This window comes from Diabrotica virgifera, chromosome 3, assembly GCF_917563875.1.
Source record: "Diabrotica virgifera virgifera chromosome 3, PGI_DIABVI_V3a".
Classification (NCBI taxonomy): Eukaryota; Metazoa; Arthropoda; class Insecta; order Coleoptera; family Chrysomelidae; genus Diabrotica; species Diabrotica virgifera.
The window spans coordinates 56,388,500-56,405,077 of NC_065445.1; the positions used below are offsets into that span (position 1 = coordinate 56,388,500).

The window sequence follows — 16,578 nt, forward strand, 5'->3', positions numbered from 1 at the left end:
TACATAATAAAAGCGACAAACCAGCACGTAAAGAAACTCAAAATAAATAGACCTGGCTTCATACCCTCGTGCCTGGCACAGAGATTCTAATGTATAGGTATACTAATAGTCCAATATAGCTCTTTCTCTGTCACTTACATATAATGCTCGTAAAATCTTTCTCTCTTTACTCGTGCCAGTACTGACTTCGGCGCGAAGGAGATTCTCCTGTCGAATACTCTCCGCTGTCGGCAGGGATTGTATTGCGCCCATAGTTGCCATATTTTATATAATTTATGAAGATCAAAAGAAATACACACAAAAAAATTAATAGGAATTAAAAAGTTTTGAAGATAAAAAATATGTTTATGGATAGTTAGCAAGGTAGTGCCATGGCTCTATGGCACTACCTCACGGGCCGCCACTGTCTGACGATGCTTTATTTGAAATATTTACTTATAGGAGAGAATTTACCTAATACATAGTGCACAATACCAACGATATTGTGATAATAATTATGTGATGTATTGTTATGCTCTCTATTTTCTCTCTGTTATGAGATTGATCAGCATCTTATTTATTCACTTAATTAATTAATTATTTTAATTGCTACTCATGGAAACAAAACCAAAATTTAATAAAAACTCTCCAATAAAAAATATTCTCAGGGCTAATTGACTTTAATGTATCACCTTTAGTTTGTATCTTCTAGTATTTCTCGTTGCTTACTTTGTCCAGGACAAAGCAGGGAAAATAAATATGCTCACAATCATATAAATTTTACAAATATTATTTATTCATATACTATACCATAAATACAAGATTCAAAATGTATGCTAGAAATAATGAATGGGTTGCATGTGTGAGTCCATACTAGTGTAGTAAAGAAAAGAGAGACGTTCTCACAAACAATTTATTTTACCACTGACGACCGGTTTCGCTGTTTACAATTTGTACAGCATCATCAGGTCTGGTTAAGGTAAAATCAAACCGGAAACATTTGATTTTACCTTAACCGGACCTGATGATGCTGTACAAATTGTAAACAGCGAAACCGGTCGTCAGTGGTAAAATAAATTGTTTGTGAGAACGTCTCTCTTTTCTTTACTACACTTGTATGCTAGAGCTTTATTCTATTGTAAAATTGTCTTATTTTATAAATTATTCTGTAATTCTACTATATCCTTTTTTTATTAATCAAATTTCATTTAAATGATTCGTTAGACTGTTCCTATTATTATAAAAGAAAACAAAATTGAATTTTCACCTTTTAAATAGATTACTTATATCTTTTATGAATTTATGAGTGAATAAATTATGCTGTAAAACTGTTAAATTGACAAAAAAAAACAAATATGGTATGTAATATACCACAACGCTCTCCTTTTCACAAATAATCTGACTAACGTTTTTTATCTTCTTTATTTCTTCTTATGGATTGTGTTGTCCTTGGTTCTCCAACACGTGCTTCTCGGATGCTGCTTCAGTCTTTATCCTCCAAACTGTTGCACAAACAAAAAACAGCACTCGCTTGAAATCTCTCCTCTATTTAGTCTCCGACTCGATACAAACAATATTAATCTTTATAATTCCAAGATTTTTTCTCTCAGCTCGATATCTTGTGCAACATTAATACAAACCGGCTACTCGTTCCAGACAGAAACTGGAATCTATTCGAACACGAGAATCATATTATTTACAAATTTTGGCTATACACAGGGCTATGAAAATTTACGATCTCGTGGTCTTTGACATAAAATTAATTCTTTAAATTTTTCCCATACAAATTATTTAACGGTATAAAGAAAATAAAATTATCAATTGAAATTAATAAATTTTGCCAAATTAGTCTTTTAAAAACTTTGGATAAACGCGTTGAGAATAATTTTTATTCAATCTAAACTTACGTGCATAGAAATCGGCCCACCTAAAAATTTGGTCATTTTTGAAGTCTCGTATTTCCTAAACCTGTTGGCGCCGATTTAAGTCATTTTTTAAATATGTTATAGCCTTATTCTTCAACAATATCACTATAATAATATTATTGCTAAAGAGGTAAGTGTTATTTTATACCGGGTGTAGCAATAATAGTGTGTTTTTTCCTCAAAGTTCGGAACACCCTGTGGAATATTCTAGCGTATATAAAATATTGAAATTAAAACTCAACTGTAACCTTAGGCTTTCTTAACATTTTGCTTTTTGATTCATTCGCTTATGTTGGATAATAAAAAAGTTAGGTATTTTAACAACTAGTAACGTTCTTCATTAATACAGGGTGTTTCTAAATAAGTGCGACAAACTTTAAGGGAAAATTATGCATAAAAAATAATGACCGTTTCATTTATAAACATATATCCGCAAATGCTTCGTTCTCGAGATATGGGATGTTGAATTTTTTTTTACAAACTGACGATTTATTTACTGCTCTAAAACCGGTTGAGATATGCAAATGAAATTTGGTGGGTTTTAAGAGGTAGTTGTTGCGCATATTTGACATACAATTAAGAATTTCATATTCACCATTGGCGTGCATACGGGTCATATGACCCGGTCATATTACCCGTATGCAGGCAATGGTGAATATAAAATTCTTAACTGTATGCCAAAAAATGCGCAATAATTACCTCTTAAAACCTACAAAATTTCAATTGTATGTCTCATGCGGTTTTAGAGCAATAAATAAATCGTCAGATTGTAGGAACAAATTCAACATCCCGTATTTCTGAAACGAAGCATTTGCGAACATACGATTATAAACCTAACGGTCATTATTTTTTCATGCAGAATTACTCCTTAAAGTTTGTCACACTTATTTAGAAACACTCTGTAATGATGAAGAACGTTGCTAGTTGTTAAAATGCTTAACGTTTTATTATCCAACATAGCGAATAAATCAAAAAGCAAAATATTAAGAAAGCCTAAGGCTACAGTTGAGTTTTAATTTCAATATTTTATATACGCTAGAATATTCCACAGGGTGTTCCGTACTTTGAGGAAAAAACACACTATCATTTTTACACCCGGTATAAAATAACACTTACCTGTTTCGCAATAATATTATTACAGCGATGTTGTTGAAGAATAAGTTTATAACATACTAAAAAAATCACTTAAATCGGCCAACAGATTTAGGAAATACGAGACTTCAAAAATGACCAAATTTTTAGGTGGGCCGATTTCTATGCACGTAAGTTTATTTATTTTAGAAAAAAGTACTATTTTGACAGAACTACTGCGGTGCAAAAAAATCGATCCAACAATAATTTGGTCATTTTTAATGTTTCGAATTTCCTAAACCTGTTGTCCGATTTAAGTGATTTTTTGCCACGTTATAGCCTTATTTATTGACAATATCGCTGTAATAATATTGTTGCTAGACAGTCAAACTGTCATTGTATACCGGGTGTACGAATCACACTGTGTTTTTTCTCAAAGTTCGCATCACCCTGTGGATTATTCTAGCATTTATAAAATACTGAAATTAAAACCCAACTGTAGCCTCAGGTTTTCTTAATATTTTGTCTTCGTTTCATTCGCTTATGTTTGATAATAAAAAAGTTAGGTACTTTAACAACTGGCCATTTTCGTCATCAGTACAAGGTGTTTCTAAATAAGTGCAACAAACTTTAAGGGGTAATTTTACATGGGAAAATATTGACAATTTGCTTTATAATCATATGTCCACAAACGCTTCGTTTCCTAGATACGGGATGTTAATTTTTTTTTACAAACTGACGATTTATTTATTGCTGTAAAACCAGTTGAGATATTCAAATTAAATTTGGTAGGTTTTAAGTCGTAGGTATTGCACATTTTTTGACATACAATTAAGAATTTAATATTCACTATTGGCGGGCAAACGGGTATTATGACCGATAATATTACCCGTACGCACGCCAATGGTGAATATACAATGTTTAATTGTATGTTAAAAAATATGCAATAACTACGTCTGAAAACCCACCAAATTTCATTTGCATATCTTAATTGGTTTTAAAGCAATAAATAAATCGTCAGTTTGTAAAAAAAATTCAACATCCCGTATCTGGGAAACGAAGCGTTTGCGGACATATGATTAAAAAGCAAATTCTCATTATTTTCTCATGTAAAATTACCCCTTAAAGTTTGTCGCACTTATTTAGAAAACACTCTGTACTGATGACGAACATGGCCAGTTGTTAAAGTACCTAACTTTTTTATTATCCAACGTAAGCGAATGAATCCAAAGACAAAATGTTAAGAAAACCTGAGGCTATAGTTGGGTTTTAATTTCAGTATTTTATAAATGATAGAATAATCCACAGGGTGATGCGAACTTTGGGAAAAAAGCATAGTTTGATTCGTACACCCGGTATATAATGACCGTTTGACTGTCTAGTAACAATATTATTACAGCGATATTGTCACTGAATAAGGCTATAACGTGACAAAAAATCGCTTAAATCGGATAACAGGTTTAGGAAATTCGAAACATCAAAACTGACCAAATTTTTAGTGGATCGATTTTTTTGCACCGCAGTGTAGATATCTAAAAGCTATATGGAAACGCCAAAGGAAATAAAAGGAATTACAAGAGGCAAGCCACATAATAAAAGAGCACCCACAGAAATAATAATAATAATCACGAACTGAACATCCCTGGGACCAAGAAAAAGAGCAAGACTCAGGAAAAGATGGTGAAACCAGATAGAGGAAGAAAAAAATATTGATAATAAAAGATTGGAAGACAAGATGCAGAAGCAAAAAGATTAGAAAGACATAACCAACGGTGAAAAGACACTATAGGCCTATAAGAAATAAACCAAAGAGGAATAATCTACCTGAAAAAAAAATTACTATATGTCCCGGCATTGCTATAATCCATTATGATTAAACGGCTGTGATGATGACGGTTAATAGGCAAACCACTAAAATGGTTTGTAGCTCCCTGTTTAAAATTTTTAAATTATAATAACTTAAAAGTTTAAATTTTGATCTTTTTTTTATAACTAATCTTAGAGAAACTTCATACTTCATTAAAGTTTAAAAATATTGTGACAGCTTGAAGAAAGCCTTAATAAAATCTTTTTTTAATATACATAAACTCAACTGCCTCTATATATTATTATCTTCTCCTTCGACCTCTTGAAACAACGTGATAACTGAAACTTTAGTTATTTTCGTCATCACCAAAGAAATATGAGACTTTTTATATTCCTGTGGAATAACATAACATACACATAACCTTTCGATTCCTAATTCAATGTTATAGTATGTGTTGAGTTCGAAGAATCCCTGGCCAAGTACAGCCCACTGAATAATGATAACATTTATAAATTTGAAGAAGTAACCAAATTTAACTAGCTAAAAGTAACAATATTAAAAAGCAGAAAGGACAGAATACACGAGAGAATCCAGAAGGGTAAATAAGCTGGAAGGAATAAGCAATTACTCAGATCCAAAAACATTAGCAGACAAACCACAATCAGACTGTATAAGACACTGATCAGACCAGTTATCACGAGAGCAACGATAACCACGACGTTGCCAAAACAAGATGAAGAAGATCAAAGAATAGTAGAAAGAAACATAATGAGATTAATTGGGACCAAATAGAACAAACGACGGAGAAACAAAAATGAAGACCAATACAGAACTTCAAAAAGAAATGGAAGGAGAGAATATAACAAGATACATAAAAACAAAAAACAAGATGACTAAAATAAGCAGGCCACATAATAAGGTCACCCACAGAAATGATAAAAAGAATCACGAACTAGACATCCCCGTGACCAAAAAAAAGGGGAAGACCCAGGAGAAGATGGTGGAACCAGATAAAGAAAGACATAAAAATAATAACAATAAAAGACGGGAAGACAAGATTGAGAAACAGAAGAGATTAGAAATACACACCCAACGCTGCAAAGACACATACATATATACACTATAAGAACTAAACCAAACCGGAATAATCCACCTGGAAAATAGATTACTATATGCCCCGGAAATGCTATAATCCACTAGGATTGGCTGTGATTATAATGATTAATCGGCTATCCATTAAAGAGGTTTGTAGCTCCCTGTTTATAATTTCTAAGTTAAAATAGCTTAAAGTTTAAATTTGATTTTCCTGTTAAACACATAGCCCGAATCTTAGAAAAGCTTCATACTTCATTAAAGTTTAAAAATATTGTGACAGCTTAAAGAAAGCCTAAATAAAAAAGGTAAAAACTTTTTTTATATATAAACCCAACTGCCTCTATATATTATCTTCTCATTCGACCTCTTGAAACAACGTGATAACTGAAACTTTAGTTCTTTTCGTCGTCACCAAAGAAATATGAGATTTTTTATATTCCTGTTTAACATAAACCTCTTACCTTTCGATCCCTATTTCAATTTTATAGTCTGCGTTGAGTTCGAAGAATCCCTGGCAAAGTATAGCCCACTGAATTATGAAAGATCCCAATAATAATGTAAATCCAACGCTGCTGTACCCATACCGCTTCAGAAACGTCATTAAAAAACCAAAACCGATGAATATCATGACGTGGACATCCTGAAACACTGAAAAATAAATTGACATAAAATTGATGCCTATAAACTATTGAGGACAATTTTTGAATTGCGCTGATAAAAATTTCAAATTGGCGGATTTGAAATATTTATTCAGTCGTTTTTGGGAGGTGCAATAAATAACCTTTGGGAGGAACATTTGAATATAAATGCAAAATTTATAAGGGTAAATAGTGCAACTGCATAGGGTATATTTAAAATATCATATTTTTGGTTAATGTAAATACCTCTTTGTACATTTTTTAATTATTAAAGCATGCTATATTTCAACAAATATTGGTACTCATTTATTCTTTATTTCTACTCTCTTTCTGTGTTCCTTTTAAGGGCGTGCTATTAAGGGAAAATTAGCAAATACTTTTCAACAAGTTTTAAAAGTTATGAACATGTTTCGTGCACTCTCTACAGGGGCATAACAGAAACCCCCGCAGCATGAAGCTTGCGAGGGCCCCAATATGTCAGGGACCCCATCTTGTCGTCCAATATATATGTAAAAATGTGTTATTGTTATATTGTTTTGAGCATATATACGCAACGTTTTTTAAGCATTACTGTATTGAAAATGAAGTTGACCATCAGATAAATACAATGTATCGTATGTATGTAATTATATCATCAGTCAAAACAGAATATCAAAACCATTTACTACGAAAGAGGGTCTCAGACATGGACGAGGATTAAGTCTAACACTGCATATAACTTACATGGATGAGATAATTATAGAATATAAAAAAAAGAAAAGAATATAGACGTTAATAGAAGGGTACTGCCTGTAACGTTTCAGAATAGGATTTTGTGTTCCTACTGAGTAGGTGCATGTGACCTGACAATGACTACGGTATTTTCAAGGGACAAATAAACCTGACCATCTGTTCCATTCAAATTCTTATTCTAGGAGAGTAAATATTTCGCTTGTATTATACTGTATAATGTAATTCATATCTCATAGTCATAGTTGAACTGCAATGCAAAAAGAGATAAAGTACAATTAATACGAACAACACTAAAACACTGGAAACACTTTTCCAGTTTTGTTATTCGCTCACTCTTGTTTAATATTTTCCACCGGAATGCATATTCTTCAGAATATTTTGCCGTCTTTGTCATAAAATTAACTGCACGACATGTTCAAGTTAAATTTGCATGTAAATAAGGATTCCTCAACGCATTCTTCCATCCTCCATTGTCCGATCGTCAGACAACATTTTTTTCATCTGTGAAAAAATAAAATTCTTTCCACTGGCGCTGAAGTACCTGGTAGACACATAGCAAACTCCTTATTCTTTAATTTGGCACCTCAATGCTGCTTGTGAAAATGGGTGAATAGCTGGAGAACCAATTTCTCGGCGTAACTAGCTTCATTAGAATTTTGTTGGAAGAAGCCTTTTTTGCTAATAACACGTCATCAAACAGCTCATCAATCATTATTTGGGTATTCGATGGAGGATTTGGCATTTGATTTATATTTTCTGCGGCTTTTTCGATTTCATTCCAGTTAAGATCATTTTTCAAGCAGATCCACTCAAAATCTTCGGCTCCATCGAAGCTCTTTTCCCACAATCTAAATACGAAATGCAATGCTCATAAAATGCGTGAACGTCATTTATGAAGTTTTCGACATTTATAAAATCTTACAATTTATTTAACAGTTGTTTAGCTGCTTGTGGAAACAATTTGTTCTTCATCCTGTTTTAAAGATTAGTCTTTAACTTTGTCAACTCCATACCTACATCTGTCGCAGTTGAGTTGAGTTAGTCTTCTCCATAGACTGAATGGTTTTGTTGAATACATTTAACTGTCCGAGCAAAACAAAAAGTAAAGGGCTCCAATTTCTGTTGTGAAGAACTGTCGCAATGCGAGGGGGTAGTTCAATTGAGCAAGAAAATAAGATTTCAAGCCTTCGTCTAGTTGTAGATTCCACAACTGGTAATGAAGACAGAAATCTTGTATTTCCATGTACGGTATATGTACAAAAATGTTTGTATATTTTTACAACGATAGCCTCTATTTCGGCGGGAAGACCATAAATTGCATGTTGGATTGTATTGTGAAAAATGTGTGCGCTGCAACCAATGGTGTAGAATAGACGTTGTGAGCGCCTCTTCTGTTTACCTCTCAGAAATTCCTACTACAATAATTATCACCACAGCAAGCAGTCACATTGTTTTCTATTTCTTGTTTTTTAATTCATCATGTCTGTTTGATGTATCCGTTGAAATTATCAAAACATTGGACCCTTTTAGCACGTTGTGTACTTCATATCTTGCCATCGAGCATCAGTGCAACCAGTCCCTCGATGATCGCATCGCACTTAGTACAGCAGACCCGAATTTGGGCTCAAACAACTAATCTTGAGGAGCAATCAGATGTTTAAATACTTATATATTGCATCGCTGTATGTAATGCAAAAGTAGTTTCTTTAGCAGCAATGGAAAGTTCATTTTCTGCGGGTTAGGCATTTTTGAAAAACGCTGTTATGGACTTATGGTAGATGAGCATGACTTACAATGGCATTTGTGCTGGCCTTGTGTTTCAAACACTTTAGATGGTCCTTGATCAATGTCGGTGTTGTTCAAGTTTGACCAGGACGCTAATGCAAACCGGCCGGGACGCTGGGACCGGGATCTCAAACCGGGACCGTTCCGGTCAAACCGGAAAGTATGGTAAGCCTACCTAAGATATACATGTATCATAAAACAGTTCATGCCCACCCCGAAAATCGGTCTTGGATCCGCCCTTGAGTATTAGTGATACGAAAAATCTCAAAGAGTAAACAAATGTAGGTCTTGCTTTTATAAATATTTTGGTTTTATGCCCAATGACAACAAATTTGAGTAAAAATGAAGCATTATTTTCTTATTTATTCTTACTGTCGTGTGATATTCGTAAGATTATTTTTTAATTCGTATATTATGGATATTTTCTTAAATGTGACAGTTGTCAAAACTAGGATATTGGTTGCCATTAAACAGAAACAATCTACTTAAAAAAATTCTATCGGTAATTTTCTACAGTAGATAATTCTCAGTATAATTTTAATCTGATTGGGCAGAATTAAACACGTGATCAAATATCTTACTATACGATTGGAAGTTAAAATCATTAAAAAATAATCGCATTAATTCCATTAAAACATGAACACAATAAGATAAATTTGAAATAAATTAGTAAATAATATAAGTCTGGATCCCGCGTATGAAAAAAAAGTTGATTAATAGCAAGCTGAAAATTTGTTAATAGCTTAAGGGTGTCTAGTCGGACAAACTTTGATATACGGGAATACTGGAACAGGGGAAGTTTTAATTGTGGAACAGGTTAAAAATTTGGAACGGTCAGACCACGAAAACGGCACATGTATTTTGTCCGACAGACCAGACTTAAACTCTCCGAACAGAGATTAAACTCTCATGCAAAAATCAGATTGCTACTTATCACCAAATGGGCGTTTTAATGAGTGGAACATGTAGAATATGTCAAATGACAGGAATTATGACAGGTGATAAAGAGCAGTCTGATATTTGCATGAGAGTTTAATCTCTGTTCGGAGAGTTTAAGTCTATTCTGTCGGACAAAATAAATGTGCCGTTTTTGTGTTCTGACCGTTCCAAAATTTTACCCTGTTCCACAATTAAAACTGCCCCTGTTCCAGTGTTCCCATATATCAAAGTTTATCCGACTAGACACCCTTAAGCTATTAACAAATTTTCAGCTTGCTATTAATCAACTTTTTTTTCATACGCGGGATCCAGACCTAATATCTAAATATTAGTTTATTGCATAATATATTATAATATATCGATGCCTCAGTAGCCAATCGGTGTAAGTCAATAAGTGTTTAAAATGAGATACTAAGATAATGTTTTTGACAATAATTGCAGAAATATAAGTAGTTATTAAAAACAAAAAAAATTTGTCTTTATTTATCATAATATGGGTAACATATTCATAAATACAAACAAGGAAATAATGATATTATTATACCTATTATAAGTGTTATATATCTCATAAGTCATTTTTAGGGAGAATGTGACTTACACCGTTTGACTTCTGAGGCATCCATATTATAATGCCATATTACAAGGTATTCTACTTTCCCGCACTAGTGCGGAAAAGTGCAACTCTCGGAAACAAAATGCGTGCGGGAAAGTGGCTATTTAGGCACGGCCGTAGAAAAACATTTTTAAAATTACCATTCTATTTTTATTTTGAAAATGGTTTCCCAGGTCGAAATAGAAACATTCAAATAAACATATTTTTAATTGAACTTGTTGTTAATTCCCATTAAAGCTAGTAAATCATATTGGATAATTATTATAACTTTCCATACAAATTCAAATGATATTCTTGTTCTCATGATCATTTTTCAGTGCGTCACAGTTTTTCGATTTCTCTCTAATGCATTAAGTTAGATGAGACGGAAAAAGCGGTAGCTCCGTGATTAAACACAAAAATAATGCAGCATTACAATGGTTATACATATACATAAGATGTCTATTCCTAACCTACGTTTGATTCGTTGATATTTAGAATGCGCGTTTTTTCTAGCCAATCAAATACTCGTATTACGAACATTTGACGAAAACTTCGTCCATTTTGGCCATTTTTTAGAAGTGTCAAAGAGTCAAGTGACGGTTATTATTCAGGTCAGTATTTTGTGTACCTGTCATTTTGAAATTCGAATTCGACTTCCCTTGTGTTTCACAACGTTTTTGTGCATTATTTTGTATATTGTGTTTTGGTTTAGAATTTAGTTCGTTAAAAGTTAGTCATTGGCGTGAGGAGACTAGAGACATTCGAGATGTACCGAAGGGTGCTAAAAATCTCATGAGTAGATAGAATAGCCAACGTGGAGGTAATGAGACTTACGCATAGGGAACGAGAAGAACTAACAAATAAGAAGAAAACTGAGATATATGGGACATGTAATGAGAGATGTATATCTAATACTCCAGGTCATTATGCAAAAAAAAAGATCCATAGTAAGGAGACGTAACTCATGGCTGAAGAACCTTAGGAACTGGTTTGGATGTAATAACAATGAATTATTTAGAGCCGCGGTTTCAGAAATAAAGATCTCTCTGATGATTGCCAACTTTTGAAGCGGAGACAGCACCTAGAGAAGAAGATAATAACACAGTTTATGGATAGTTTTGTGTCATTTTTTAATGTTTCCATATTTATAAATTTAATTAACAATATTGTTTACTTTTTAATTTTATTCCCCTTTATAAAAAATACCTACATGTTAACATATTGTGTAAAAATCAAATCTACTAAATTACTAATTAGTTTAATTCCACAAGCTTTTTACCTATGGCGAAGTACGATTCTGGCATCTGTCAGATTCGTCAATAATTACATGAAATAAGTCTCGACACACCCAATACAGTATGTGACGTCATAATTAATGACGCACTGAAAAATGATCATGAGAACAAGAATACCATATTTTCATAGGATGGATCATTTTTTCTTTTATAAGCAGAATAAATGATCAAATATAGAAAGCTTTTTAATTTCAATAGCAAACTCCCTTTGTTATTCCAAAGACATATACTGAAGATTATAATTTTTATTTGTTCCAATTAATATAATATAAAAGAACCGTAATTAATGCTGCTGATACTGAAATAAGCCACGAAAAATCCTTAAACTTTTAATTATACCGGTAAACTCCTCTTTTATTAGAACACGCTTTGCTGATGGAAAGATAAACAGAACTTTCGGGTTAAAGCTTCCTGGCCTCTATCTTTGAATAATCAAATTAGACTTGAACAAGCCCTGACAATCGGTGCGAATTAGGTTTTTTTATATGTGGAGTCCTTAGTGGAGGTTGAAACTAGGAGACGTATTTATATTTTAAATCTACCGAAAATTCTTTGCGATGAGATAGTACACTTCGCGTCATATAAAACTGGTACACTTTTTTTCCTAATGTAAACCTGTGTTCAGACTAACAATTATTGTTCGTGAATTACTTCGTTGTTGCCATCACAGATAAAGGAATTGCACTAAATCTAAATACAAAAAAATAACTTTTAAAATGTATGTTTCGAATTGTAATACATATATTTAAATTACACACTTGTTCACTGTAAAAGTTATTCATTTTGTATTAATTTCAAATTAAATTTTTAATTTTTCCAGTGTGTTTTATTTATTCTACACAACTTAATGCAGGTTTGTCCTACAATTTACGAGAAACCAATCACACCTCTCGATTCGACATTAATAGTACATTGTTTACCGGGTAGGAAAAGCTTAACATTCCTGGACGACTGTGAAGTTTGCTAAGTCGAGGCGCAAGCCGAGACTTAGCAACACAGAGTCCAGGAATGTGGCTTTTCCTACGAGGTAAACATACTATTTTTCCGCAAATCGTTTAAAATTCGACAGATATTGATTGATTTAAAAAAAACGCGATAATTTTATTCCCAAATAAATGGTGCTTTGAAATTCCTAATAAAATTACTTGGGTTACTATGGAAACGTATTGAGGTTGAATTGTCAAACTAACAACTGTACGGAAATATCATTTCCTTACAGTAAGGAAATGACATTTCCTTACAGTAAGGAAGTCCTGACTTTTTCTTCAAGAAATTTTGACAGGAATGTCAAAATTTCCTGGCGATTTGCGGAAAACATAATAATTTAAAGTCATGTCAAGATTTATTATCTATCATTATTTTTGAATTGAAATATTTTTATAAATTATAATAAAACACGAATCAATATATGGATACTTAATTGAGATGACGGGAAATTACAATTGTTTTAGTTTTTAGTATATTAAAAAATGTGGTCTGTCGTACAGCCCCGTTTTTACCTAGTTTGATATAATATTTTCGTTGAACTGGCAACGTTGCCCTAGAAATTGGAATGACACTTGTGACAAGATCAACTTACACAACTTGAAAAACACGATTTTCGGTTATAAGAGTTGTACCAGTTTTTTTTTGACGCGAAGTGTACATACTATGTAACTATGTGTGTCCCACCTTGACTTTACAGTACAGATTCTTATGACCAACAGAGATGCCAAATTTTATCAGAACCAGGGCCCGGATTACGTACACTCGATACGCATCGTATCCGCCATGTTTACCGTAGGGAGTGATTACAAAACCTCTTTCCCTACGTTGTCGATGCGAGTCAACTCGAAGGCACTGCTCGATACCTACGACCCTGTCGTGTTGCCAACTCGAACTATCTATCTCTCTCTGATAGATCGCTGATCTCCTATAACGCTTTCTCTCTTGCCGGTCCAAGTATAAAAATTAAGAAAAGTGAATACATAATGACATAACCTACTTACTTCATACTTTGATTTTTTCAATTTAAAAATAATGTAAATCGTTAATCAAACGATATTTAGATTATACACGGTTTTGATAATAATTCTCATGTTTTGAACATTAAAAAAATATATTGTTTAAATCTCCCAGTGAGGTGTTATTACACTCATTACACGGACAGAAGTTCTCTAATACATACTTTCCTATTTTAAAAATATGTGAAGGAAAGCTCTGAGACAGAATTCGATGAAGTGAATAGGTAGTTAGCAGTGACCATTACGACCTTTAGTAATATTTTTATATAACGTCTCCCATCTTTCCCTGGCCATTTAATCTTTAACGGTAAACAATCATAATTAATCTCAAATTCTACTCAAGTTCGAAAATCATATATTTATATATCTAGGTACACGTTCACTGTATCATCCTTAGAATATAAAATAAACGTTTATAACAATTAAATATGTAATAAAAACTTTATTTTATATTCTATTGTAATAATGATTGAGGTTAATGAGAGAAATTCCTTGACATATAACGTGCACATCATTCCATTTGTTCGAAATATTATCCCGTAGGTTCAAAAATACGAAAATTGCCGATGATTTTCTGACAGTCTACTCGAACCCAGTTCGTAATCACTTTTTGGCTTCGATGCGTATTCGCATCGAGTTTGCCTACGGTTCGTTTTGCGATCTCGCATCGAGTGTTCGTAATCCCGCTGCAGGTTTTAAGCAAATATACTTTTTTCTATACGCTCTGAGCTTCGCTGGTGTCGCTCCTGGCGGATACTAATTCAACTTTCACCGGTAATTTTTAAATTTATTATTTAATTGTTATCGCTTAATATTTACAATGCTAAAATGTAATTAAATTGTAACAGATTTTTTTAAGATTTTGTTAATTATTTTGACGTTCTATTGATGACATATTAATTTCTTACTTCGGATACTTTCACAATTATCGTGTAGATGGCGCTAAGATTAAAGATTAATTTATAATTACATATTACGGAACATTAAAAAAACGTAAATTCAGTATTTAAAACGTAAGTATTCCGATGGGTGAGTTGCGGAATTTAATTAAAAATGGATATAATAAAACAAACGGTAATTTTATTTTTGCAACGAAAATGTATTCGTTTAGGTCTCTCGGAGAGGGTCGCGTCGGTATGTGTGAATGGTTCGCATGCTGCGTAGTGACTAAAGAAAGCAACCACAAACGAAGATAATGTTTGTATTCCTTTACCCCTGACCAGATGATCACATAAATCACTATCAAGTCTGGCGTCTACTTTTACGGTTTTAAGAAAAATAATTTCGAATGCATAGTTGACACATTAACTGTCTGATAAAATACTTAATTAATGAGGGTGCAGTTTGTTGCCGCATAGACGAACAACAGATGTCACAGGGTAAGGCCATAACCTTCGTATTTGAATATGCAGTTTGAATGACTAACGTTGTTTTGTTTTTGAGAAAAAATATTAAAATTACAATTAACAAAAATAGTAATTAAAGCGTATCGCTATACACCCCCTTCTGAGAGACTAAAACGATAGATAATATATAATATATACAAATTACATATAATGAAAATTGAAAATAGGAAAAAAAAATAATGCAAAGTTTATACAAGGAGAAAGAAAAAAAATCACTTGATTCACTTTGAACTAACATTTTCTTGGTAAGTTCCAGTAAATCTTGCTTTCCTCTTCGGTCTGTTTTTGTTTGTTTTGCTGATCATTTCTTTTGTTTCGTGATGGGTAGAGTCGTGAAGTTCGTAAGCAGGTTTCAATCTGTCTATGGAAATTGTTGATTCCTTCCCGTTTACCCGGACTACAAAAGTCTTGTCATCTCGCTTAACAACTGGAAAAGGACCGTGATATGGGTTTTCTAAGCTGCTTTTGATTGTATCACGGCGGATGAAAACGTGAGAGGTGGTTTTCATGTCTTTGAAAATGAATGGACTTTTGGATCCATGATGCGACGGTTGCGTAGGACGGAGGTTTGCGAAATGGTTTCGAAGTGTTTTTAAATAAATGTGAGTATTGTCGTCGGTGTTTCTTTGTGACGAAAATAATAGTTCACCTGGCAAACACAATGGTTCTCCGTACACGAGTTCGGCGGCGGAAGTACCTAAATCTTCTCTCTACGCTGCTCGTATGCCCAGTAACACTGAAGGTAGGCTTTCGGTCCATCGGATGTTTTCATGACATCGAATTGCTGCTTTTAACTGTCGATGAAACCTTTCTACCATACCATTTGCTTGCGGATGATAGGCGGTTGTCCTTAAATGGGAAGTTCCAGTTAATTTGCATAATGACTTGAAAAGATGCGATTCGAATTGTCGGCCTTGATCTGTTTTGATGCGCTTGGGAGTGCCGAAACGAGCTATCCAACCAGAAAAAAATGTTCTGGCTACTGTGTCTGCTTCTTGATTAGGCATCGGGAAAGCTTCTGGCCAACGTGTGAAACGATCGACACATGTTAAACAGTATCTGTTTCCTTCTGAAACCGGCATCACTATAATGTCTATGTGGACATGTTCGAATCGGCTGGAAGGTGGTAGGAAACTTCCAGTAGGTGAAACAATGTGGCGCGATATTTTCGATTTTTGGCACTGTATACACGCTCGAGTCCATTTCCTCACATCTGATTTAATGGATGGCCAAACATATCGCTGTGTGATCATCTTCACAGAACTGTTGATTCCGGGATGTGCTAGGTTATGCATGGTGCGAAAAATT

General features: G+C 33.4%; 1 protein-coding gene across 1 annotated transcript in view; it reads right to left on the minus strand.

Moving 5' to 3' along the window:
* Positions 1-16,578, minus strand: part of LOC114324504 (ammonium transporter Rh type B) — a 289,838-nt gene that overhangs the window by 217,574 nt on the left and 55,686 nt on the right. The window contains exon 2 of the mRNA XM_050645109.1: positions 6,339-6,525. Within this exon, the coding sequence (XP_050501066.1) occupies positions 6,339-6,525 (187 nt within the window). The remainder of the gene's footprint in view (positions 1-6,338; positions 6,526-16,578) is intronic.